The sequence below is a fragment of the Seriola dumerili genome, unplaced genomic scaffold (genome assembly GCF_002260705.1).
Source record: "Seriola dumerili isolate Sdu_G_001 unplaced genomic scaffold, Sdu_1.0 BDQW01000161.1, whole genome shotgun sequence".
In the NCBI taxonomy this organism is placed as follows: domain Eukaryota; kingdom Metazoa; phylum Chordata; class Actinopteri; order Carangiformes; family Carangidae; genus Seriola; species Seriola dumerili.
Window position 1 is genome coordinate 1,903,530 of NW_019174416.1, and position 27,515 is coordinate 1,931,044.

Below are 27,515 nucleotides of genomic sequence, written 5' to 3' on the forward strand. Positions count from 1 at the left end.
GATTAGCAGCGCGAGTGGCCTGAACTTGTGAATAGACTTACTACTAGAACCAAAGGGAACTCTATATCACGCTGTGTTATAGGCAAAATGGGAGCTGTCCATGACACTAATTTTCACCAATTAGGTCATGCAGTCTTAACAGTGGATCTAGGCCTGCAGTCCTTGGCGGTGCAGAAATCTTGTTGCCGGCTGAGGTTTTTTATTAATGGAGGACTTCCTGCTCCTAGCCAGGTGGAAGCGGAGCAGTAATAAATGTGGCCCAATATATCATCTGCACCACATTACAGGGGAGCTGGGGGTGATTATTCATGCCGGCAGGGGCATGAACAGACCTTTCAGGGGTTCATGCGCTCAAAACCTTGAAAAGGGCGTCTCCCTTATCTTTCTCAACAGTGTGGGTAGTCCTCTCCATGTCTCTGATGTTGTTGGTTCAACTTATCTGGTCGTGAATGCAGAGAAATCCACGACATCAGACCTTGATAATGGGAAATGTGCGGTCTTTTGTTTGTGTTTGTTTTTTTCCAGCTGATTACTTGATGAGTCTGGATTGGTTTTCACATGTATCTGTCAGAGTCCTTTGTTTGTTTTCATGCATTTACTGTAATCATTGAATTCTTTAACCTTAATCATCGGTGTCATTCACGGCAGCATGCAATTTGTAGTATTTGCGTTGTATTGTCGACTCTTCAGCCTGCATTCGTACAGCCTATTCTATTAAGCCTCACTGAATCTTAAGTCCTAGAATTAGCTTCTCAGACGGGTGTAATCAAGACTGCAATTACCGTGCTTGCAGTGAATCAACTTTTTCCCCATCAGCCACATTCTTGGACTCAATTAAAGCCAGCACTTCTACAGTCATTTAGTCGGGGGCCAGGGAGATGATGGTATTGTGAGCAGCGGGACGCACGTTGAAGGTAGATGGGGCGTTATGTTTGGAGCGGCCCGTGTTTACTGTCTGTTTGCGGCTATCAGGGCACACACAGAGACAGATGAGGCACAACAGCTGGCCCTAATGCGTGTTGGGTAGGATCAGCCCGGCCCAGTCACAGCACATCAATAGACCCATACGTTAGCTGACAGGTAGAGCACTGAAATGTGCTCGTCTAGCAGGTGTCATGGGCCGGGCCCCAGCACAGGTGATAGGAAAATAGGCAATCTGTCTTTCCACCGGAGAGGTATGGTGACGGGGGTGTTGGGTTGCCATCGGACATCAGAACTTTGATCCTTCACAACAAAGAACAAAAGGGCTGTTTTACACAGTGACAAACATTCATAACCTCGCAGCACTTTCCCTCAAATGACTGCAGGGACCAGCCAGGTGACGGCTGGGCTGATGTTCAGCCTCAGTGTCAGGCTGGATGTGTCACTTATGATCAGTCCTCACGGTACAGATGTTTTTGTTCTTTTTTGTACTTTATGTAACAATCTAAACATTTTAACTGTTTCATTCCTCAAGCTTGTTTGTCTCTGTTTTCATGTCTCCATTTAGAATTAAAGCACCCACTCTTCTTTACCTTGTCTATCATTATGTACAGTGACAGGCTATAATTTGATCAAAATGCAACAAAGAGGAATTTTGTTTTGCACATTGAGGCTAACGTGTGTATTTTGAAAGCTCCATTATACTGTAAATTACAAGTCTGGCTGACTGGAAAAAAAAAAAAAATGTATCATTACAATGTAGATTTCATGGAAGTGCGTTTAAACAGATTGCATCCTCTGAGGTTGTTATTTTTTGAGACAACAAATTACTAATATCTTCAAAATGAATAGTTCAATACTTATTACGATAATGATAATAACAATAGTCTCCGTATTTGCTTGTACTACTTCTATTGTATTGGTGCAGGACGCTGTAACGCCTTTTGCCATTTACCCTGCAAACTAAATTTATGCAGCACAGAAAGGATAATAACTACAGTGCATTTATTATAAATGTGGATTTAATTACAGAAGTAGAGTAACAAAGTATTGAATAGATAATACCACAGTATTTTTTTATTTTTTTTACTTATCAGTGTGGTTCCATCAAAAAAAAAAACAGCTCCTGATACTAAATCTGAGAGCAGCGGATACAATCAGCTTTTATCTGCTGAAGCATGGTGACAAGTGCTTTAACATTTCAGTCATTGGAGCAGATGATCTTAAAAACAGTGAAAATAACATGACAGCGTCATCTGTGAAACATAATTCTGTCTGAAATATCTTTATTTTGCACTTTGTTGTTTCCCCACTCTGCCTTTTCTTTTGTATTAAACAACTGTGGTGGCTCATATTTATCCATAGAATGGGCCATTGTTTGAGTCAGATGAGTTGAGTGCAGATCATATCAGGATCAAGAGCGTTTTATTCAGTATGCACGATAAAAGCAGGAATTTTGTCATGATCACATTAGTCAGCTTCATGGATAAAAATAATTATGGGTAAATGAAGTGTGTTGGCACAATACATATCACTCCATGTCTACACTGCAGTACATCTTCCAGTTGGCTATAAGGCTTATAACATCAAACCATATCAGGGCTATGGGTTTTTGGATTAAATGTTGTTGTTTTTTCACACAAGCACTTAAATGCACCATGCAAACAGAGTGTTTTTTAATGTTTTTTGTTTTTGTTGTCTCAGCTGCATTGACCACACAATGATGGAAAATTGACAAAAACAAATATTGACTGCGATTGACGTGTCTAAAATAAACTTGTGCATGTTGATTTTTACATCATAGTAACATGAATGAGAGCTGGTGATCGATCTGCTTCTCTTTCTGCACAGTTATAGACTCCTCAGCACCAGGTGTAATGGAGTGAAACATTTCTTTTTAGGGTGCACAATAAAATCAATTCATTTGCACTCACTGTAGTTTGGAAGCAGGGCTCTGCTTGCTGTTGTTTCTGTTAAATTTTCCTTCAGTAGTTTTTTCCCAGTTGCTTTTACAGGCTTATACTTGTTTTAGCTTATTGTTACTTTTTATTGATTTGTTGCTAGTTCTTAATCTGTCCCTTGTCAGATATGTCTGGTTTTTAAATGTATTTTTGCCATGTTGCAAACCAAATTCCCATATGGGACAATAAATTATTGAACTGAAAAAAGATCAATGTAATTGTAGCTAACAAGATAAATGTAAAAAAGAATGCTTTGTAAATGACGGAAGGCATATTTCTTTACTAGCAGAGAAAGGCTAGCAGTTTGCCCATACTTCCAGTCTTTAAGCTAAGCTAAACATACAGTATCTTTAATGTGTCTAACTGGTTGCGGAAAGATGAAATTAACATGATCTAACTCTTGACGGACAAGGAAAAGCAAATTTAGCAAATTCAAGGACTGATCCTTAAGATGCTTAAAATGCACTTTAACATTTTGCCCATTTGCAAAACTAAACCTCTGAAACCTTTTGCTTAAGTTTTATGCTGCATTGTTCTTTGGGCAGTAGCAGAAGGGAGAAAAAAAATGGCCTTTTGATGATTTGACTGACAAAATATACACACACATATGTGTGTGTGCGTGTGTTTGTGTGTATATATATGTGTGTGTGTGTGTGTGTGTGTGTGTGTATATCATTTTTTTATTTTTTTCTAGCTGTCGTAAACCTCGTCCTCATATCCATTCTTCTGAAAAAAGACTTGACTAATGTGTGGGTAGCAGGCGGTTACCTGGAAGCCAAACTATGTCCTGGTCTATAAGAGGAAGGAAGTGGCCCAACATTTAGACAGAGAGTATCTTAAAGTGAAAAAAGGCCTGTCGTGCTAAACTCAGTATGACTAACATTTCCCTTTTTCAAATTCTGAATTGTCATTTAAACCAAATTCACTGGGTGGTTCCTCTGTACACATCCTGTCAGGGTCATCACCTGCCTTGCATTTCAAAGCAGTTCCCAAAAAAAAAAACCTTGAATACCACTCTATTACCCAAATGACATTCAAATGCTCTCAGAGTGCGCCTATAGTGTGAGACTCCCATTTTCCTGGTACTTTTACAGTCAAACAAGAAAAGCCCTAATTGCAGTTAGTCAGTTGGACTCCTTTCTATACCCTATACAAGAAAGAACAAGGTGACATGCTGACTCGATTTATGAAAAGTGTTCTTATTAATTTAGATAATGATCTTTCTTGCTGTTGAAGCACTTCCCACTATTTCTCACACTTTCATATACGCATCGGTCGACAGCCCTGATAAGATGTCTCCACTAGACTCATAGCTTGGATTCTGTTGGTATATTTTCTTGCAGCAAAGTGCCTCTTTTCAGATATTTATTGCCAGTCACCTAATGCTTTGCTGTTGTTCATGCACATTATAGGGTTGGATATGGAAGCCATTTCTGTCTCTGTAATGTGGACCATAGCCATCAAGGCTCTTTATGGATTTGGGAAAGCGGGGAGGAGGAAAAACCCAGACCAGATATTGTTGCCATTGTTGAGGGAACTCAGGAACAGGGTCTGCTGTGCTCAACATGTACGCTGCCACAACAAAGCAAACATGCTGAATTTGTCCTCATAGTGTTTTTTAGTATTTGAGTATTGTTGAATGAGGCTGTAATCTTTCTGCAGATGTGGGGGGGGGGGAGGCTGACCATTGTGTTGGCATGTTCATTTTCCCTTAGCGTCAGTTGAGGCTGCTGGAGCTTGGTCTCTGTGTTACAGCTGCATTGAAGACTTCATTGTATTGACATTGACTTGAAAACAAAACATTTACTACCAATATAAGAGTGCTGAACTGCTACTCCTCCATATAAAGACATGTTTATGGTAATTCTACTGTTAGGTTTTACAGACTGTTGCAGGAGGACGCAGCCTGTAAAGCAGATATGTGTGTGGGCGGCATCATAGTCACCTGCTTGTATTTGCAGTTTTGTCTATTTCTAGTTAACTAAATTTTGGAGATGTTATTACATCCTGCCATTTTTAGCACGCTGAACAGTAAATGATTTTCAATTTCAGTATGTAGATAAACAGCCACTGCACAGGTTCAGCATGATAAATTTCTCAAATGTCATTTTAGTTAACTACAGAGCTGAATAATTGAGTTTTAGACATCTGCAGCAGGGTCACAAAAGGTAGACCTGCATAAATAGCACATGTAACTTGCCATTTTTACATGTCCACTACTCACAGTTCACCTTATGAACATTAAGCAAAATTATCAAATAAAACGAGATAAGAATGCAAAATAGAAAGTTACAAGAAAGATGGAGACTTTTGGAGAATTCCCATCACCTTCTGTACAATGAGAGCGGCTCCCTCGTTATCAGACGGTGCATGTCTTCAGCCCTTATTTGCAGTGAGGTGTTATTAGCAGCGTAGCGGCGCTGTCCCACCTCATCACATCATCTGTCAGAAGATCATCAGTTGCCGTAACGGCCCAGGAGGAAGATCCCTGTGTGCTGCTTATCTGGTTCAGACACACACAACCTCTTATCCTCGGGAGAGGAGGAAAGTACATTTACTCAAGTGCTATAGTGTGGTTTTGATGCACTGGTACTTTGCTGAGTTTCTCTATTGTCTGAGAATTTATAATTTTATTCCATTACCTTTCTAAGAGAATTTTATTTTGTGCTCTGTTAGTGTAGTCACTAGTTACGTCACATTATAACATTTTACAAGAAACACATATGAAAACACCATAAAGGCAGATGCTGTGCTCAAGTTTATATAATCCAGCAGTATATGAGGTTATTAATGGGAACATCACCTGCACCAGCTACCACATTAAAATGCTACTTGCATGATCATGAGAGGGTCCATGGATCAGAATACATATTGATGTAGAATGGAAACTTTTGCATTATGATGCTGCTAATTTCACTTAAGTAAAAGTTTGAAAGGACAAGTCTGGTGATATTTTATCATTTATTGTCAACAAATCTCATGAAAAGACATCAACCAACAAAAAAACTGATCCTACTAATAAATATTGTATTTATGTCCCAAACCTTATACACTTAGCTTATTCCTCTGTTTCCTGGAGCTCCACTGTTGTCCGAAAACTATTAAAAACACATCAGTGAGCTACAATGTTGACAGGGTGACATGTTCTTTCTTTGCCATGAACATGGGCTCTGTAATTTGTTTTGAGCAAATCCCACATACAATATTCTGGGGCTTTCCCATTTGGGAAAGTGTGTCCAAACTTTTGACAGGTGCTAGATACTCACAAGAGCACCAAATGTGTATTAATCCACAACTGAAAATAGTTCCCAACAAGTACCCAATTTATTCCTGTCTGTATAATGTTGAAACTACAGTGTCCAGATGTTTTAGATCATTCTTAAGCTTCTTTAGTAAAATGAAAACATGTCGGTGACTTGTTTTTAAAAAATTTACATCTTCCTTTGGAACAAATGGGATTGGGGCTGAGTGTGTCACAGGAAATTGAAGTTAGAAAGTAACAAGAGGTGGACACAACACATTACTGATATTCCATTAAATACTGTACTTCCACCAGTGGAAAATAAACAGTATATCTGTGACTGTCGAAAATGAATTGTTCCTCCATAATTCTTCATTGTCCTTAATTACCCTCTAAATTTTCTGCTTTAAAACATTAGAAACTCACTGACACACTATTTATCCTTAAACACTCCATTTAGTATCTTTTGAAGGAAATTGATAAGGCGAAAAAATACATTTATTTTCCGAGGACAAAGTGTAAGTAGTTGTGTGTCACAGGTGTGGGGAATTGCGTTGTGAAGGCATCAGCAGTCTGAGACTAAAGTAGCTTAAAGCCTATAACATTACATCTGATCTGCTAGGTTAAGGCAGAACAAGCACTGCGCTCAAGTGTGGTGCCATCGCTTCCCTTTCCCTCTTTTAGCTTCAGTGATGTTAAAGCAAAAGAAATTAGACTGTCAGGTAAAAAAAAAAAATCAGGAGGAACATCAGCTCCATTTTAGGAGGAGGATATTTTATTTGGATCGCTTGGTGAGCAGCTGGTCCTCTTCTTCTCCCGTTATGATTTTCTTTAAACCTTGTGTGCAGTGTATTTCATTTTCACCTGATGTCTGCAGTGACTGCACACTGCCCTGCAACATTATCATTATATGCACCTATTAGTGTACAGGGTTGTGTGGTTTAAGGGTTCCATTTAAACTTCATCACTCTTAATGTACATGTCTAGGTAAGGAGTCATGTACAGATTACAGGAGTGATTACCAATGCGCAGAGAAAGGTCAAGTAACATGACTCATTCTGAAAGAGGAAAATAATCATTAAAGTGAGGAGGCTGAGCTGTTGAACCAGCTGCCATCACTGGGATTTTGACAGGACATTATCTGGATCAGCGTGTTTTTGCCTGAGTTGGTGTGAATCTTACATGTGGCTGCTGTCATGGACTCAGGACTTAATTTATTCACCAAAGTTTGGGGTTTCATATATAATTTTTCTTTTTTTTTTCTTTTTTTTTTAATTGACCATGAAAACTCAAATTCATTTTTTCAGGTATGGAGAGGGGTGGTGTTTTGTTTGCAAGCAGCGCTTCTTCCAAAACCGATTTGTATTCATGCATTGCTAAATCACAGACACCAGTGTGTCTTTGCGTTTGGTTGTGATGTCAGGAGGACTGGAGGGAGCTGAGGTGGGGGAATAAATAAATAAAAATGGAGAGGATAATCAGAGGGCTGTTCGGGTTGAAATGAGTTTCCCCCTCTGCTCGCTGCTTCTGCCTTCGACTGATACCCTAAACACACGTAGAGTTCAGATGTGCTTTGGTTTGCTCTGGAGGGAAAGTCATATCAGATAACCAGCTCTGTCTTTCATTTCTAGACAGGTTCACACTTATCTACATAATTCCTAGTTATATTTCTTTTTCGGGTCTGGAGCCCCTGGATCCGAGTTTCTGCCACTTATGAACATGTGACATTGTGGTAAAAGCATTTGTCGTTTGATAATAGGCTAATGCTGCCTTATGTCACTTCTTACCGTTGCGACATTCATTATTCCCGTCACATTCATGGATTATAGAGGCTGGAGTTGGCATTTGATGTAAGTCTCTGGGATATGGAAGACTTCACATACGTGTTTTGGCTTGTAACGTGAGCAAAGACAATTAGTAGCCATGCTAGCAGCATGGCAATGTCATTCTGTTGGTCAGAAACATCTCAGTAATTATTGGATGCACTGTCATGAAAACACAGATGTTCATGTTGCCCAGAGGTTGAATTCTGATTCAGTTGAAATGTTTCATTGGTTTAATGCTTTAGTTTATGATGAAATACTTGGAAAACTAATCATCCTCCTATCACTTTCAGCTGCACTTTGTTTTAATGCTAGTTAGCAAATGTCAGCATGCTAAATAAAATGGTTACTATGGTAAAGTTTTGGCCCGGTTTACAACTGGTATTGACATGGCAACTCTACATTTGGATAAATTATCTGAATATTGACATCCAGTCTACTGGCCTTTTGTTTACACCTAGTATTAATAAGCGTCTTAGGTATCTGAATTCTGCATGTATTGTGGTCAGATGCTTGCCTAAGCTAGCAGAAAAAGGCTAAAGAGAGAGTTAAGCGACCTTTTGTCTTGCTAAACAGATTTTCTTCTTGTTAAGAATGTGGTCACACTGTGCAGATTTCATTTACACCTCCCTGAGATCGAATCACAATTCAAGCCAGAGCCATCACAATCAGTTCGCAATATGTTCTGCGCGCTTTTACAGCTTCCAATTAACATGTATTTTTCCTTACTCAGATAGGATATCGAGAAACATATCACATTTTGATGCCAGCTAAGGTTACTGACATTCCATTATTTTAAGGTTTATAGCTCCTGATCATTATGGCAGTCTGCCTCACTTTCTGCAGTTTGAATTGCTCCACAGTTGTAAAATGCAGTGTGTGAAACCTCTCATTTTTGCTGCAGGCATATCCGGTAATTAAAGGATTAACTTGGTAATCTAAATTGTCTCTTGTCTTTTCCTTCCTCCTTCCTCCCATTATTTCCTAACATCCATTTCAAAGATTTAAGAATGCCTGCTTTCCCTCTCCGTCTGCCTTTCTGTTTCTTCCCATGCCTGGGCCAAGCTCTGTAATCAACTTGCTTCTGGATAACCTCGTTTCCGGCTAAGCGTAAGGGGACGACAAATCCATGAGCATGTGCGTGCTTTGGATGGCAAAGACTGCGACTGCGTCTGCCCCTCCTGACAGCTCAGGATATCTTCAGTTCCTTTGAGGATAGCGTGTAGTTATTAAGTCAAAATGTGTTTAAATCTCTGTGCCTCTTTTGAAAAAAACATCATGCACTGAACCACCAAACAGGTGCAGCTTTGAAGAATCAGAGGCATTTACATCCTGAGATTTGCTACACCAAGGCATTTTGAATCTTCCTCTAAAATGAGCCAAATCTATCAAGTGTTTCTCCTCATGTCTGTGCAGACTTTGCAGGGCTCTTTTTTTTTTTTTTTTTTATACTGTGCTTTGTGAAAATATTCTGTAGCCTCTTGAGATAAATTGATTTTTCTGAATTTCTGCAGAGGGATTTTTGTAGTTTTTCTGTGAGATTTGGCTAATTATTTGGCTTAGTTGAAGTGACCTTATACGCTGACAGTATCAAACATTAAATAGCTACATTTTGAAAGCAAAGCTGAGATGTTATGCAAGTTTCTGAATGATTTTTCCTCTGCCTAATATGCTGTTTTCAAGGCCAGAAACGTGTCTTTGACACAAACACTCAGAGGAGCACATCTCTTACTAATAATGCAACTTGATCTTTGCCATCTGGGTTTGAATTATTCATTTTCACCTAAAACTAAGCCCTTCATCTCTTGGGATTCACAATTTAATATGAGGTCATGATCAAAAGTGTATTTTTTTCACAAAGCTCTCAAACTAAACTTACAAATGCCCTACAATTTATAATTACACAGGGCGGCATATATGTAACTTGAGAAAATACCCAAGTTTATGTTGTTACTGAATTATTCAATGCTTTTATCAGAGTCACAACCAGTGATTGCACTGCTGATGGAGACAACTGATTGTTTGAGAGGCTGATGCAGCCATGAAACTGGATTGTCTGAGGAAACATCTGGAAGTGACTGGGGACAGAGCATCAGCTGTGGCACTTGAGTGATGAATATGGATATTTCTTTCAATCAGAAGAGTCTGTCCACACAGTCTTGTCTTAATGATGCCTCTAAGAATAGGAATACAGTTTCTGAATCACAGGTGTAACCATGTAACTATTTAAATTGAAAAGATAAATTTGTCTCATGTTAGCACTCTTGCTGTTATGTACACAAATTCAGACTCCCAGCTGTTGATCCTGTTAGATATCACTTTCAGCCATTTATTCACACACATTTGCAAAACATGCACGTTTGCGCAGACAAATACACTCGCACACATGCAGCTTCCCTCACTTACAACTCTCAAAATGTCAGCTTTTTTTTTTACGTTGACAGGAACTTAAAATGGTCTCATAGGTTTCAAGGCAACTGTGCCTTTCATGACGGCATCGCCTTGAAAGGCAAGCTCAGGCGAAGGAGTCGGGGAGTATCAGCGCTGGTGGCAAAGGTAGACTGCGTTAAGTTGCTTCCCTGCTTGGACCCCCCTGCTGAGGTGTTGCTTCAAATAGATGACAGGAAAAATTAATAAATAAATAAAAAAATCAACAAACTGGAATAAGCAGATTGTAAGCTCCTGTTCAAAGGTGTAAGGCTCATTAACATTGCTGCTGTGCACCATATTTACACAACTAACGGCTCCAACTTTTTTTCTTTTGTTGACAAACTGTTTAACGACATAAACTAAAAAAACGCATTTAATCATTCAAAGTGCTGCCAGTTTGAGCGATGATGATTTATGTCGCCAGCTTTTGATTGCAATTCTTAAAGTTGACAATGTGACCTGAGCTTCAGTAGCACATCTATCGTGGAAATGTTCCCATCAGGGAACGCAGTTGGCAGCATGTTATTAGTATCCTGAATTAATATATGCACGCAGATGTACAGCCCTGCATCAGTGTACATGCTTAGCAGCCAATTTTCTATTCATTTAAATGGGAGAAGATTATAATAACGTCACATGTGGCATGTGTGAGAATAATTTACATACTCACCCCCATCCTCACAGTCCCTTCCTCTCCTCCTGCCCTTCATTCCCTGATGTGTAATATTTTCTAAGCCTCTCTGTATCCTTCCACCACTGATAGAAACGTGATGTGATGAAGTTTGGGTTGCTATGGGTTCCATACATGTTTATTTTATGCATCTGAGCCTTTTGTGTATTTTCAATGCCAGTGATTGATTGCTTTCCAGACCAACCTTAATGACCAGGGATGTTGCATAGAATCTGAATCTGCTGGTGTATGAGCATTTCTGTGTTAACATGCATTTTTGTTTGCATGCATAATTCTGCATCTCTCACTGACTGAGACAAAGACGAAGCTGTTAGTGAACGGCTTTTTCTCTTTATTTTTTCTTTCTTTATTTATTTTGCATGCTTGTGGTCTGTATTTTGCATACGTGTGCATGTTTTGTTATTTTTACTCCATGAATGTGTGTGTGTGTGTGTACGTGTACAGGATAGTACAGGTGTGTGTTTCTGTGTTTGACAGAGAATGAGTGCGTGTGTGGTTGAAGGAGTGCTTGTTGAAGCGTGGTTGTCTCATTGAAAAATTTATTCTGAATCGCAGACATGTGGAGGAGTAAATATTTGTCATCTGAGGACAAACATACATCAGTCAGCCATGCTCTAGATTATATATGACAGTGGAAGGAGCTTCTTTTTTTTTCTTACAGATCCCATTTCTGCTTCTTTCCCTGTGTTTAATCACTCCCAGGGTTAATATTGTCAGAGGCTTATTGAAAATATTCCTAACTATACACAAACAATGCTCCTGTTCCCTGAACCCTAAGGCACGTACATTATATTTAGAGTGATTACTAAATAAAGACACTCAGTGTTTTATTATTAAAAGCATGCAGAAAACCACTTGAGCAAACCCAAGCACTCTGAAGGAAAACATCAACCAACAAAGTGGTTGTGACAAATTTGATCTTGGCTTTGTTGTTAATGGCAGCTAAACATGAAATGGTTTAATATTCTGGATAGTAATTTTAATTGAATTAATTTCAGAGGACATTGTAAGGCGCTGATGGTGTCATAAAACACTTGTTATAGCTGCTGTTCATCACTGTGATGTAAATTATGCCCAGTGATTGCTCAATGATGCTTTCCTTCGGGGACATGACGTTGTTAAAAATAAATAAATAAATAAATATAAATATTAAAAAAAAAAAAAAAAGGAAAAAAGAAAATTGTAATTGGCTCCAAAGGGCACACAACGTGCTGGTGCCATGAGGGAGAAACACAAAAGAGGGTTATTTTCTCTCCAGCTATGGTTTTTCTCCCCGCTGACATCCTCATACTGCGGTGCATTCAGCAATTCTGTTCCCTGAGTAGATAATAAGGAGTGAAATTAAAAAATAAATGCTTATTTTACAAATGGCGATAACAAAAGTCGACAGTACGTGGCACATTGACACTAGCAGAGGAGAAGTGAGGAATCATGTGAGGAATTCCATTTCAAGAGGAGACCTGAGATTTGTGTGTGTACAAAGAAAAAAAAGACACCTACTCCTGGAAAATGATACAGTAAGTGACATTAAAGCAAAAATCTTTATGAAATATTGAAGATAGGTGGTAACAAAAGACATTTACAAAGCTGCAACACTTCACAAATCTATTCCTGCATGCTTTTTAAAATGCAGTGGTGAAGACATATAGAGTTACAGCAGTTACAGGAACAACTTTTTTTTTTTTTTCCAGATTTTTAAATATATTTCCAAGTGTTTGACTGCATCATAACCACTTCATCATCTCCTCCTCCTGTGGATATACTCAGTCCCTGACTTGGGAGTGGACGTGGCCAGCTGGACAGATGAGACATGGGCGGATGGGGGGGGGGTGGTTCTGTGTGCTGCAGGAATTCTGCCCTGGACATCATGGCCCAGCACACTGACAGCTGGTGCACCCTTGTTGCGCGTGTGTGTGCGTGTGTGTGCGTGTGTGTGCGTGTGTGTGCGTGTGTGTGTGTGTGTGTGTGTTTGTGTGTGTTTTAGGTCAGTTGAATTGTCTCTCGAGAGAATAGCAGCTGCAGACAAATATCAGGTCGTAACCTGATACATTTATTTTGAAAAGTACAAGAATCGAAATTATTCTCCTTGACTCTTTTCATGTAAATGCAGGAAGCCGCACGGTTCGCGTAACGGTTATTGGGCCCCAGCAACACATCCAGCATGTTGTATCAATTAAGTCATCTTCATTGGCCGAATGATCAACAAGGGAGGCATTTAGCGTCCAGTGTTTGTTGTTTGTGTGTGTACAGAATGATCTGGCAACGGGCTCAGATGCATTTAACAATTAATGGCAGCTTTAGCCAATCACATTCAGTGGAACCTAATGCAGTGCCCGTAGTGCTGCTGTATGTCTATTTGATTTGTGCATTGACCCGCAAGAAGTCTGTTAAGTGGCCGATACTCCCCGTGTGTGCGTGCGTGTGTGTGTGTGTTTGTGTGTGTGTGTGCGTGTGTGTGTGTGTGTGTGTGTGCGCACGTTGACTTTGAAGTACATTGTGTCGTGACAATAATCTGAGCCAATTTACTACGCATCAGTCCTCCATTATGGGTTTGATATAAAGCAGTGCGTGACTAGAATGCCCTTCCCATAAAATGACAATTTATTTCTCTAAAGAAATTACGTGTTTAACCTCATTAACCTAAAGTGCATGTACTAAAATGGAAGACTTACCCCCACCCCTTTTTGACACACACAAGTACACACACAGGCACACACACAAACACAAATTGAAAACATCATCAAAAGTTGAGAGATCATGTTGAATGTGACCCCTGCAAATGAGGAGCCAGCGGCGAGTTAACAACATCAGGAGTTCATCAAGTCGTTCTCACAACTCGTCAGGTGTCTCAGGTGGCTTTGGTTTCGCTCTCTGTTTCAACATCATCTGTTCTCTATGAGATGATTAACCTGGCAGGTGTGAGGTGAGTCTCGCCCACTGTTTTACTGAGCTGTCGTCTTCAGTCTGCGGGAAGTACAGAGGGTCAGCCCAGCCGGCTAATAGCCGTGGTCACAAAGCTGGAAGCCGGCCCATTAGAAGGAGGCACCGTCATTAGGACCAACACACTTTCAAATAACCTGACCTACGTTCCCACGCTGTTTATTAGCAAAGTTTTGGCTCTCAGTTAGAGCAATTATACTCACCGTTCATGATGAACTGTGGCCTTTTCCTCGACACCACGAGATGAGAAACACGCACTCACATACATAGTAAATAATGACAGGCAGTCGTGTTGTCCTGAATAGAGAGCTGCTGTATTAATGACATTTTCTTCTCAGCAAATGTGTTGCAATAATAAAGTGTGCTTGGAAAATGGGGGAAAAAAGTGCAAAGTGTCAGCAAGTGATGTATGTCGTTCATTGGACACAGAACATTTAGTTTTCATTAAGAGTTAAACATGTACACAAAACATTAATGGGGTTCAGCGGCAGCAGCAGTGGCGTGCTTCACTGTATCTCATCCTGATGAATTAGCAACTCAGCACACGGGGTGAAAAAAAAAAAAAAGAATAAAGAGAGACATTAATATAATGTGTGGTGGGGGAGGAACTGACAGATAATGTCTTTATCCAAAGACTGGTGTTTATGACGCAACGTAATATTATCCCTGACCTGGGCATCGACAAGCTGCAAGGATGAACGAAGGCTGTGTGAGGGAGGAGAGGAAGCGAGGAGAAGAAAGGTCAGCACGAGTGTTGCCGTTTCATTATGAGAGATGTGGACTCCCGTCCTCTCCTGCTGCACAGGGAGTGATGGAGAAGGTTGTTAATGCCTGGTCTGTCAGCCATATTGGATTCAGGGCAGTAAATTAATATTACTCTCCTTTTAAAGGGGTTTTATTTTGGGATTTACTGGTCTCCCCTGAGTGCCGGTGGTGTAAAGAGGTTATTTCCCTGTTTCTACTCCGTTCTCTGTCCTCTCACTATCTCTTGCACAAGGCTAATATGTTTAGAGAGAGAAAAACTGTGTTCGCGGAGGAAGGGTGTGTGTGCTGTAGGCTCAATTGTGTCATTCAGCGTTTGTGTCGAACATTTTTCAGCGAGCGTAAAAGTTGGCTGTAAATCGTGGAATTGTCCCCCTGAAGGACAGCTTGTGTATCTCCACACATTAGATATGTGTCTTCCCTCTCCTCTTCTCACGTCTCCTATATGTCATGTGAGATTCTGAAAGAATAAAAATTACATCTTCTCTATTTAAGATGTGAGTTTGAGTTAACTGGCTGTCTAGCTGTCAGTCTTCTCTAACCTATCTGTCTCTCTCCCTTTCTTGCTTAATGTGGGTAAAGTTAGAGTCCTGGTTGAACAGCCATAAAATACAGTGTGGAGTGGCCTAGTCGCCGAGACGGGATTTACGGCCGCCAGTCCATCAGCAGTGATGTTAAAGGGCTGTGATTAAGAGCTGGAGTAAAGACGTGGACTCCACTACCCCTCCGACCCAGCCAAGAGTACACAGGGACAAGCTCTGTCACTGTCAACTCTCCCCCACACAGCTCTGTCTCTCTTTCACTGTGTCTGTCCATCCATCTTTGTCTCTTTCATGTGCATACGTATGAGCTGCATTTCACCAAGGACACTGAATGTCTGCATTAGATACTTGGTGTCAGCTGCGTTTTCACTCAGTCCCCCAGCAGTCACAACAGCGGAGCAGGGAAGGTTCAACTCCTGCCTCATGTCAGCTTGGAAAAATCTGAACGCTTTTTTTATATTTTGCCATCCCTCTAAAATCTCTGCTCCTTTTTATTCTCTGTAGGTTCCGAGCACACCGCCACAGCAACGCTCCCTGCCGCCTTCTCGGACCTGTTACCTCACTTCCTGGTGGAGCCGGAGGACGAGTACATTGTGAAGAACAAGCCGGTGACGCTGACCTGCCGCTCCACCCCGGCCACGCAGATCTACTTCAAGTGCAACGGCGAGTGGGTTCACCAGGATGACCACTTGATTGAGCGGACAGTCGACCCAGCCACAGGTACACGAAGCGAACTCTCCGTTTCCTGAATAATTCATTTCCATTTTATTTTGGCACAAATTTGGCTTCTTCTGGGCATTCTTTCAGCTGTTTTTGGATGTTTGCTGCAGATGTGCGACATGTGCTGCTCCATAGATACATTATGTGAAGTGTTTGCGTGCTGAAACTAAGGTTTGCAATTTGCCAGTGATTACTGTGCTCCATCAGGCTCTTGGCTCATCCTCCAGCCTATTTAGCCTGCCAGTCTCATAATAAGCACATTGGTTTCAGTCTCAGAAATCTTCTCAATCACCTTGGAGACCTGTTTGTTTTTCTCTCTGTTGTGCTGCAATCCCCCGCCTCCGCCATCAGTGTCATAAACATGTATGACACTGATGTGGTGTGATTCAGAAGCGATCTGTGAATTCAAACCACCCATTCACAGCCTGACAACTGATCGGGAAGGAGAAACGTGGGAATGACAGGTTTTCAGTGGCAGCAGGAACACACACACACACACACACACACACACACACACACACACATACATACGTACATGCAAATGCTCACTCAGATTTGCTGCTATACATAACAATATATATACATAAGAAAAAATTATACTGGACTCAACAACTGAGCACAACACAAAAAGACAGACACAGCCGGCAGCTCCTTCACACATACACACAAAAGAACAAGGATGGAAGGTGTTCAAAGCAGGAAAATCTGAAGGCTAATTTGAGCAGGAAATATTTCAATTGATACACACATTTTGCCTCTTTGTTTTCAGATAAAGAGCTCATAGTCCTAACATTTTATCCATCTGGTCTACAGGGTTTGGCACTAACATGCAGCAGCTCAGCACATGTAGGCAAAAAACTGTCTGAAAAAAAAGGTCATGGGATTAACTAAGTGTCAATTCCAGCTGACACTTTTGTAGGTGAAGGTTTCTGATGTAGTTTATGATGAACACAAATATTCTTCTTCTTGAGGCTTTGATTGGTGTGTGTGCTGACTCTCCTGCTCCTGTTCTTTTTTCTTTTTTTTTCTTCTTCTTCTTTTTTTCCCCTCCTAATAAAACAAAAAACAGGATTTTTAAAATTCTCTGCTGCGTGAGTGACTTTGATGCATGGTGAGTGATTTAAGCTTCAGCTCTCTGCGGTACAGGAGCTGTTTCCTTGTACTGCAGAAAGTTAGAAGAGACTCAAATTTGACTGTATTTCCACTGAGTCGAGTTTGTGTCACTATTCTTTGAGCATATTGACTACAAGTGGAGGAAGAACTGAATATACCCTGCATCTTAACTATAGCTCATCATGTCATGTCACAACCGCGCTGTCACTCACACACTGCCTTCAGTTGTTTGATTTGTTTTACCTCGTGTATTAGGCACAGTTTTTTTGGATGCTGGAGTCATCTTGAAGTCAGGCTCTTGTGAATAACAGCAATAAAAGAGTATGAAAAGTTAATTGTAGCTCCTGTTTTGAGAATAGAAAACAAACACTCAAGGGCACGCTTGTGGATTTGGATCATTAAGGAGAAATTGTCAGTGAGTCAAATTTGATCAATTCCCAACACTATCTTCTTTCTTGTGTTGCTTCATTAACAGTTCTGCTCTCACGGTTTCTCATAGTTGTCGAGGGGAGGGATGCAAATTAAAAGTGTTGCCAATATTAACAATCTTTTGAGGGAGAGAAGGGTGTTTGGTTAGTGAACTGTCTTTTAAAGAACTGGTCAAAATCTGCTAGCAACAAATAGATGTAATGCCTTGGTGAGCCATGACACACAGTAAAAGTATATAATTAATGTATAACTTCTCTGTGAGCAAACTTGCACTGAAGTAAGAGGGTTACTGCTTCTTTCTTAAATGTCACATAAAAGAAGAAATCTGGTTTCTGGAATCAGGGCGGGAGATTAGACATTTCTGGTTTCCCCTGGTAAACTTGTCCCGGAGAACATCAATTTTCTCTGCCATGTGTAAGAGAAACCAGGTTTCTTACAGCTTCCTACATGTAAACACGTGACGGATGGACCGCGGACAGGGAAAGCAACAAAGTGGCAGGATGAGAGAAGACACTGTTACACGGAGTGATTTGTTCTCATTTTTTTAAATAAATCCATCAAACGTGCGACTGAAATTGAAAGGATCAGAAAGAAGTCCCTAGAAGTTTAAACAAATGTGTTTGTTGAATGTTTGGTCATTTTTTTAAAACCTAAGACACACTGGTACTGTGAGGGAAAGCTTCACTCAGTCTGCCTGTGTCTATACAGTGTCTTCTAATTAATACAGTTAAAATTAAGTAAAGCATGCTTCCACAATGAGGTTAGAGGTTGGGGAAATCTCTGATATCGGGCTTGCTGTAGGACCAGATTACAAGTGCGTGTAAACACGTTCTCTGATTGCCTGCTTAACCCGTTTTCTCGGAGTAACCTGCTTGTTTAAGTGCATGCAAGCGCACTGATTGTACGACATGTTATTTGCGGCTCTGAATTTTATGCAGCTCGCAAACTGGTGACATTGTGGAGCCGACTGGTGTAACTTTGATACGATGGATATGAATTGCGTTTTGTCAATAGCAAGTTTTGTCAAGAACACGATGTGCCCCATAAACTGCAGAGTTTATGGGAACATCACATTACCAATTCACCGTTGCTCTGCCAACATTTAATGATGATGGACCATTTGCCATGTGGTTATGAGCCGTTATAGTCAGCATTTATTTGTCTATGAAACAAATCTGTCGTGCCGGGTGCCACGGACCCCTGCAGCAGCGAGGGGCTCCGTCTTTACAGACCCTGTGAAGTTCCAAGGCCCCCTCGCAGCTCTCCACATCACTCTGTGGTCCCGCTGCCTTTGATGATGAATGTGTCATATGTGGGGCTGTGCAGTTATGAAGGACACGTGGTTGTCCAGAGGTATGGCTGCTCCGAGGTACCCACATCGATCTCTCAAACATTTGTGCTGTTTAATGTCAGCACTGCCCCGAGGAGTTTACTGATGGCTCCCTCTAATCCCCCTTCCTGCAAAAAACATGTGAGGTGCACACATCAAGCTCCGTGTCTGTGTGTGTCTGTGTGTGTGTGTGTGTGTGTGTGTGTGTGTGTGTGTGCGCGCGCGCATGTGTGTGCAATACAGACTTGTCGGCCTGTCCTCTCACCCTGGTTGTCACAGTCATGCTGGACTCGTACCTGTTGCCAAGCAACCAGGACTTCTGTCACACAAGGAGCTACCCGATATCAACACGATGCCTTAAGGAGGGAGGAGTGAGGAGTTGGGAGATGTACCCAAGTTGACAAAAATTGATTGACAATTTAGACTCGGTGTAACAGTGAAAGATCACCTTCTAAAAATAGCCCATTTCTCCAAGAGATTTTCTACCTGACTGAGCTGTTGTCTCTGCCCATGCTTTGCACCGAGCAGAATCCACACTTGTTTTCTCCAAGAACAAAGACGGAGATGTAAGTACTATGAGCCAATGGGACCAGGCAACAGCAGTCAAAAACCTTCTGAGACATCAGCCCCAGTGTCATTGGCTGGCGTGTTCAAGCTGATTGGGATTCTCATCAAGGATCCTTGTTCCTTTGTTATGTAAATGAAGAGTCAAGCTTTGGATAGCGCTAATGCTCTTAATTCCAATAGTAAAATAATGGAAATGCCATGTAGACACATCAGAGTCAAGAGTCACTGCTGGAGATGATGCACACATTTGTTCTGCTGTCCTTTGTTCAACATGATAATCCTTCTTTTGGTCTTTGATGGATTAGTGGTTCATCAACAATAAAGCACACATACAGTTTCATTAGGCGTGAAGAGGAAGACATCTTAAATCTAAAAGTATGAGTAATTATTATTGGTGTATAATTAGCAGTCCTGCAAAAATGTAAACATTCTTTAGAATTAGGCTTTTGATTTGTCAGTGCATGTAGGAGAGCTAATTATTCACGAGAGGCCAAGGAAAAACAGTGTTGCTGTGAGCTCCACAAGCACTTCTGAGTTTGTCTAATTGCTTTTGAAAAGGTTTCACAAACCCAGGAGCTCAAGGATTATATCAAACTAGTGACAACCAACAACTAAAACATGTCAAAGTAAAATTGGGGGTTGAGATTTATTTACATTTTTTTTCTTTTCTTTTTTTTTTATGGAATCTTTATTTAACCAGTAAAGCCTCATTAGGAATAATAATGTTTCCAGGCCAAGATAGGCAGAAGCAATAATTGATAACATGAATAACATTTCTAAAACGGTTTCTTAAAAGAATTCATCCTGAAAACTATTTAAATCTCACCTTTAAACTAAAAATATAAAAAAATAAAAAATATATTCCGGTATCGATAAAAGGAATTGATAAGCTTTAGGCATACAAATATAAAGGTTCACACAATTTGGAATAGGTTGTCCACTGGAAATGGTTCCTGATCCCCATCACTTCTAAGTACTTGTAAGCACTGCTTTATGGCATTATGAGACTTTTATGTGAATTTTGCTTTAATGCAAAGAAGCCCTTTAATTAACATTACTCAATTCACTGGATTAACTAAAAACAGATATAATTGTTTTGTTTTATAGAAAATATTATTGTATGACAAAACACTCATACCACAGTGTAAAATAACATAATGTGACAGTTGTGTCTATATTGCTAATTTCTAGCCACAAAGTCATATTCACAAGGTTAAGATAAGAAAAGCACACCATACTTTTTTACTTCCTTGAGTGATTATAGAATGCACATCGGATAAATTGCTGCGTGTTAGAAAAGCATTGAGAAACAGACTCCAGACTTCTGTCTGCAACATAAGTTGAAAGTCAAACTAGACTGTTTCCAAATGCACACTTGATAACCAGCGCACTTGAAGCAGCCTTTCGTCAGCTGCTGTGATATTCACGCTGAGGACATCGAGGGATTCCGACAGTCCCAGCGACTTCTGTGCATGTTTTCATGACTTAAGGATATCAAATGGGAAAACAAAACAATCAAAGAGACCACAAGCTGTAATCAATAATCCTTTCACCTTCATGTGGAAGAACTTGGAAACATGTTTCAGATATAAATTGGTCTGGACCTGCACAGCAGAGGCAATATTCAGCAAACGCCATCCATGTTCACTCCCGGCAGACTCAGGCAAACGTCAAAGTAACTTGAAGGGTTTAAATTAATAACTGACCCAGGTCTGAAGTGCAGACTTGCTTCAGTCAGACTGCTCGTATTCAAAGCTCAGGCAGTAGAAGACATGACGTGCGGATAACCATCTAAAGTAGATGTGACCTCTGCCCTCATCACGCAGGTCTGTTTATTGAAACTGATTCTGTGCAAGAAAGACAAAAGAGCTGCAGCGCACGGATACAGTTAGACTTACTGACACCACTTTGTGTTGTGTGAACACTTTGGACCCCTTCCACACACGCACAGACAGGGCCACTTGTCTCAAAAGCCCCTTTGAACATGGAAAAGGAAAGAGATGTCACAATTTGTCCTTCCTCTCCTCGTATCAATGTCCGATATTGATCCAACCTCGAGTCTATCGGTTCTCATTACCTGTCCTCAGTAACTTATCTCAATTGCTATGGCTGTGACTGCTTCCAAAGCCCCAGCCGGCTCTGTGTCTTTCTCGGGTCATCCTTTATAGAGCAGGAGAATCTGAGACGTCTGGCGAGTCCTAATAAAGACATATCCCCTCTGAACAAATCAATGCTGACAGTGTGTTTGCATAGATTAGGAGATTCTCGCACACTATGATTTCTCATCAGACACATGATGAGGAGAAGGGAGATTGGCATTTGAGCGGAGGACTGTTGTATGGGCCAGACTGATTTGATTTTGTTTGCATTTCATCTGCCAGCATTGATGGAAACGATTTTGATCCACGCGTCGCATTGTCACCGGTGCAGCAAAACCCTCTCAGGTGGAAAATACATGCATTTCACATTCCTATTTCAATAAACCTCGCCAACTGCTTTATAAAGATGGGTGGAGATTATATTTTCTTTGTTGATTGAAGCGGATGTTGACAGGGTCTCTACAATGAAAACAGAAGATGATGGAGAAAATAATCAAATGCTACACATGTGCCTTGTACTTAATGAAAGTAAATTTTTCAGAGTTGACAGTGGAATCACACATGCAATATTAATACACTTTTTAATATTCCTTTTCCAACAACCCCAAGCATCATTTCAACCTGCTATAAAGGAATATAACCTCTTGCTTTTACCCCTCGGTTTATCAGCGCCAGCTCCTGTCCTCTGTCAATCCTTTGAGGTCTAAATACCGCGTATGACGTAGTCAGTAAATCTTTTAAAACCATCTATCACTTCTGAATAGAACTAATAATGTGTTATGGCACCACAGGGCTAACCCCTACGTCTGCAAACCAGCGAGGATTCATTTGTATAAAATATGTATTTTCTGATTGACTAGATCCTGGATTGTAATGTGATGACATATTTAATTTCTGATCTAAGGGGGAGATAAGCTAGGCTTAGCTGAAATGATCTGTAACCTTTATTTTAATACCTCAATACTTATCCATGGTATTATAGCAGCCAATCACCTCTCTCAAACCAGCTTCCACCCACTCTCCTCTCTCTCTCTGTCCCTGTCATATACATTTTTTTCCTCCCTTTCTCTCGGCCCCGTATAGGTCAACTGCATATGAATGTGGATATACACCTTTACCTTTGCAAGAGACTCACAGGAGGTCCTGTTACCTGAATGACATTTAGTGAAATGTGAAAGCAGCGGCAAGCTCGCCGTCATTTTGTTGTTGTCAAAATTCAGGTTAATTCCGGATAGTCTTCCTAATAGTTTCGGGGCCACACAACAGTGATTAAACATGATCTTTAATCGAATATTGAAGGAACGGTTCTGCTGCAATTTAAGCAAAACCTGATAGGTCTGCCAGCCAGGGTCTAATGAACAGAAGGAAATAAGAGAATCGGCGGGGAAGAGGACAATATAGTCCTAAATGAACGAAATGGCCTTGTACCACCTGCTAAGCATCGATCAGTAGCCAAGGGGACTAATTGATAATGCATTATTAGCTGCTACCCCATAATGGGACTTGTATTTCATCCTGTCCTTGATTGCAGGACTGAGGGGGAAGGATTTGGCCATGAAGCACCGAAAAACAGATGGCAAGGTGAATTGTTCCCGTGACACATCTGCCAACGTGTTCTATTAGGCTTCACAGGCAGGTCAGCCCGGTGTCTGCATCAGTGCGTGTGTGTGTGTGTGTGTGTGTGTGTGTGTGGAGGCAGACCTTTCTGAAAGCAAAGCAACACACCTCAGAGTGAGAAGGGAGTCAAAGTGAATTTAATTGAAGCCTGTGTTTGTCTGGCCTTGAGACAACTGCAAGTGTGTTTTGGAGCAGCGAGACAAAAGTGAAGCAGGCAGAATTAAACACCGACCAGCTGTGCTGATTGATCTCACCGATAGACTCATATGAAGGCGGCACCTCTAGGTGTCTCCAACTTTGTGTAAGTCCTATTTTTATTTGGGAATGTGGAGTACATAAAGTCTTTTCCTTTTAAGTTGGTCTTGACATGCAGGAATAATGAACTTCAAAATTAACTGCAATTAGTGGAACAAAAGTGAAAAAAAAAGATAATTACCATTTGTCAAACAACAGCACTGCCGTTCCAATCTCCCACACGCACAGCCTTTGTCCTCCCACCAAAACGTATCCTGCGTCAGCCTCACGCTTTGCTTTCTCTAAAGTAATTTTCATATTTGTCAGTCTCACAAAAGCTTTGCCCTTGCTGGTTGGAATACATTCAGCAGTCTTAGTGCATCTTTCTTTCACAACAGTGAAAAAGTTATTTATTTACCATAAAGACAGACATGTCATCAGTACAGTCCCTCAAGCATGTATTTGCAGTTTGTGCAGTGCAGTGCATTCAGTGGTATGTGCAGCAGAAGCGTTTACAAATCTGTGTGATCATGGTGATTCATCATTTTTAAATGATAATGGATCGCTAGTTTTTCTTCTACATAATGTACAGTATGTTTACTTTGCAGTAAGAATGATAAGAATTTTCTAAGTGCATTTTAGAGGACATCTCCAAAGCCACACAGTAGTGTGTACCTTTCTGGAAAGCAGCTTGGTCCTCAGAGCTACATGGAAGCATTTGCTTAGATGTGTCTAACCGTAGTTCTAAGCTTTCTGTGCCCTAACCGTGACATCTGAATAAAATGAGGTCTGTATGCTGCAATGAAATGCAGCACATGCATTTCTCAGGCCACTTGTACTGCCCTTGTGCTGAGCAAATAGAGGCCAAAGTTGCAAATGTGCTTGGATTCCACAATGTGCCTCAAAATGTTCCGTTTTAACACGGTGGGACTCAGAATGGAGCAGAGAGGAGCCGCAGAATTTCCTCCCTGCCTTGTTATTTTTGATTGTCGGCAATGAAGTTTTGATATTTTTCTCATTTTACATTTTTTACGGTAATGTAATTTTATCTTTCAGCTTACCTCCACATCCCTTGGAAATGAAAGACATGAGTGTTATGCTGACAGAGGGAGACAGAGTGGGAGTTTGTGGTGTCAATCAACACCTGCTCTGCTCAGATTCGTTTAAAAATAGTGGAGCAGGGAGGTGTCGTGAGGGAGCTGACAGATAAATAGTCCATGGAGATTTTTGATAGGCAGAGCAACTCAGTGGCTGACAGTTAATGCTTTGTGTGTTTAGCCCCAAGGAGACTCTCAGTATAGGTATTTTACACACTCCTCCAACAAACATCAACTCGCCATTCTCCTCCTTTTAAACTAGAAGCTGCGGGGCGTCCTGGGTATGGGATAGTGGTGGTGAAGTGAAAGGACTATTTTATGCAGCGAGGGGAAGAATAGCTTCAATCTTCTCACGAAGTGCTGTGTAAAATATGAAAAGGGGAAAACAGAAAATCTGCTGTGGAAGTGACACAAATAAGAGGTTACATGCAGGTTGGGTGCAGCTTCTATAACCAGTGGTATCTAAACCTGTGTGGTCTGTATTTTACTCCCAGAATTTGCTGCACAGTCTCAAGTCAACCTTACAATTGATGGACGGTGTATTTGCAGGCCGGTGTACTTTGGGTCAAGCGGGTGACAGAGTGAAAAACAGCCAGGCAAATGTGTTCTGCCTCATGTTTCGATGAATAAAAGCCCGAGTCAATCATCAGCATGTTCCTGCCCACATGCCAACACTTCTGGAGTCAGCATTGTGTGGCCCATGTGTAGACCACTAACACACAAAGAGGAGAATTCAGATGCAACGGCGTACGTGTTTGAGGAAACCTTTTCATCGGAGGGGGTGTTCAATGAGGCATGTTCGCAACAACAAGAGCAGCAGTTCTGGTCTGGGAGCCATCAGGAGGATTGTGTGCAATTCAAATTAATAATTCATTCATTGGCGTTGTTTAAGACCATGTGTTTGTTTTCTCAAGATGTTTGTTTTTTTTTTTTTCTTCTGTCTTTCAAGAGATCTCAGAGCAACATGTGTATATATAAAGGGCAGACAAAGGGCAGAGATTTTCGGTATTCAAGTTAAATCCCAGGACATTTCCAAGTACATATTTAAAGATTTAGTAAAAAAGTTGTGTATTGGGGTGTGTTAAGTGTCAGCTGTGTCCTTTCCTCTTGTTACAGTCGGCTCTCCCTGAAGCTAGTTTGTGTTGAAAATTTAATGGAGTCACTTCAATGGGAAAAAAAAAATCCAAATATTCATCGATCCCAGCTTCTCAAATGCGATGATGTTCTGCTTTTCTATGACAGTAGACACTTTGTGTCGCTTTGGGTTTTGGTTTGACAAAAGAAGCAATGTAAATTTGCACTTTTGGCTTTGAGGCATGTTTCACCATTTACTCACATTTTATAGACTAAATCATTAACTGTTTAATCAAGAAAGAGTTGTCAGGTTATTAGTTGCAGCCCTCCTTGTGATTTTTTGCAAACGTCATGTCTCTTTATAATCATAATTTTTAAATCGCTGCTTCATATTTTTCTCCTTTTAAGCATTTGTATCATCTCTGCTGCATCTGTGCATATAATTCCGACACCACCTTCTCACAGCTGCTGCTTGCGATATCAAACCGAGCTCAGGGGTCCACTCTGCACTGACTGCATTTTCCCCAGTTTTCAGCGTCAGGTTATTTATAAAGTCCACAATTCTCTGTCTTGCATCCACACCATTAATAATTAATACAGTCACATTTGAACAAAGAAATGAATATTTAAAGGCTCAATCCGTGTTCGGTCTGCAGCACTTCATCCCCTCATGCGTCACATTGTAGTTGACTCTGGACACAACAACATGGTCCACCTTTACAGCGAGAACCATGTAGACTCAACATCATGTGACCACTATTTAAACAGGTTACAGACGGATGCTGGGAACATTTTACAGGCGTTATTCTTTTAAAGTGTAGTTTCCATTTCTTATACTACACATGTAACAAATACTAAGACTTTTTTTTTTTTCATTCCAGGAAATAAAGCGTAGGTTTTAAATCATAATCTTCTATATTGTGAAACTTTTATTTATTGTTTATTTTTTCACCGATACGTGAGGTTACCCAGTATGCCGCATTTCAGCCGCTGCTGTCTGCTGGAGAACCTCTTGTGTGTCGTGGTGCGAGGGTGGTAGGTGAGACTTGAGGGTATGACTTTGTCCCACACATCTTCAGGAATGATTGATTTAGAGACACACAACCGTTCTGTATCCACAGCACAGTGTTGACACTGAGTATACAGAGGATTCTCATGACGCTGAAAAACATTGTTTTTCATGCCCACTCAGCCATGACATTACAAATTGTTAACATATCATCATTTACTAAAAAGGTAAAGCGGCTCATTACTTGAAAACCAGGAAGGCTGCACAGTGGTTAAGTGCTAAACTATATAAATTTTTTAGCAAGAGGAAAAACTTGAGTTTGAAGTGTAACCGATAGGTACCTGTTAAAATATTCCGTCTCTCTGAAAGACTCACTTCTGCTGTGTGCTGTCACCCTTTTTTCTAATAATATTTTTTTTCTTCATCTAATCACTGCTAGTGCAGGATATTATCATTTGATATTAAAATAGTTACAAACAGAAAAAGACGGTTAAAGATCGTTAAAGATGGAGCCCGGCTTTAGTGTATTTTAATTATAAATGGTGATAGAACCATTGGTGCAAATTAAAACAATTCACTCACATACAAACATTGTTTAGTTAGTATAAGTTACAATATGAGTCATTATCCACAAACACTGTTGTTATAAGAACAAATATGAATTTTAGCATGTCAAAGTATTTCAAAAATGTGGAAAAATTTTGGTTGAGTTCTGTAGAAAGACTTTCGTAGCCTGAGTGTTTCCCCCAGGCTGTTTACTGAATGCTGTTTGTTGTTGTGCTGAATATTTACATTCGCCCACACACCTTCATTGGATTATTAAAAACCTCTGCTTCCTAACTCAGACAACTCTGCTGGCCAAAGGCCCAAGAGGAACCAACCGATCGTGAGGAGGGAGGGGAAAACCCTAATGCA

The 27,515-nt window shown here is 40.6% G+C and overlaps 1 protein-coding gene across 1 annotated transcript in view; it reads left to right on the top strand.

The window, feature by feature from the left end:
- Positions 1–27,515, top strand: part of unc5a (unc-5 netrin receptor A) — a 127,350-nt gene that overhangs the window by 51,726 nt on the left and 48,109 nt on the right. The window contains exon 4 of the mRNA XM_022752073.1: positions 15,816–16,031. Coding sequence (XP_022607794.1) covers positions 15,816–16,031 — 216 coding nt within the window. The remainder of the gene's footprint in view (positions 1–15,815; positions 16,032–27,515) is intronic.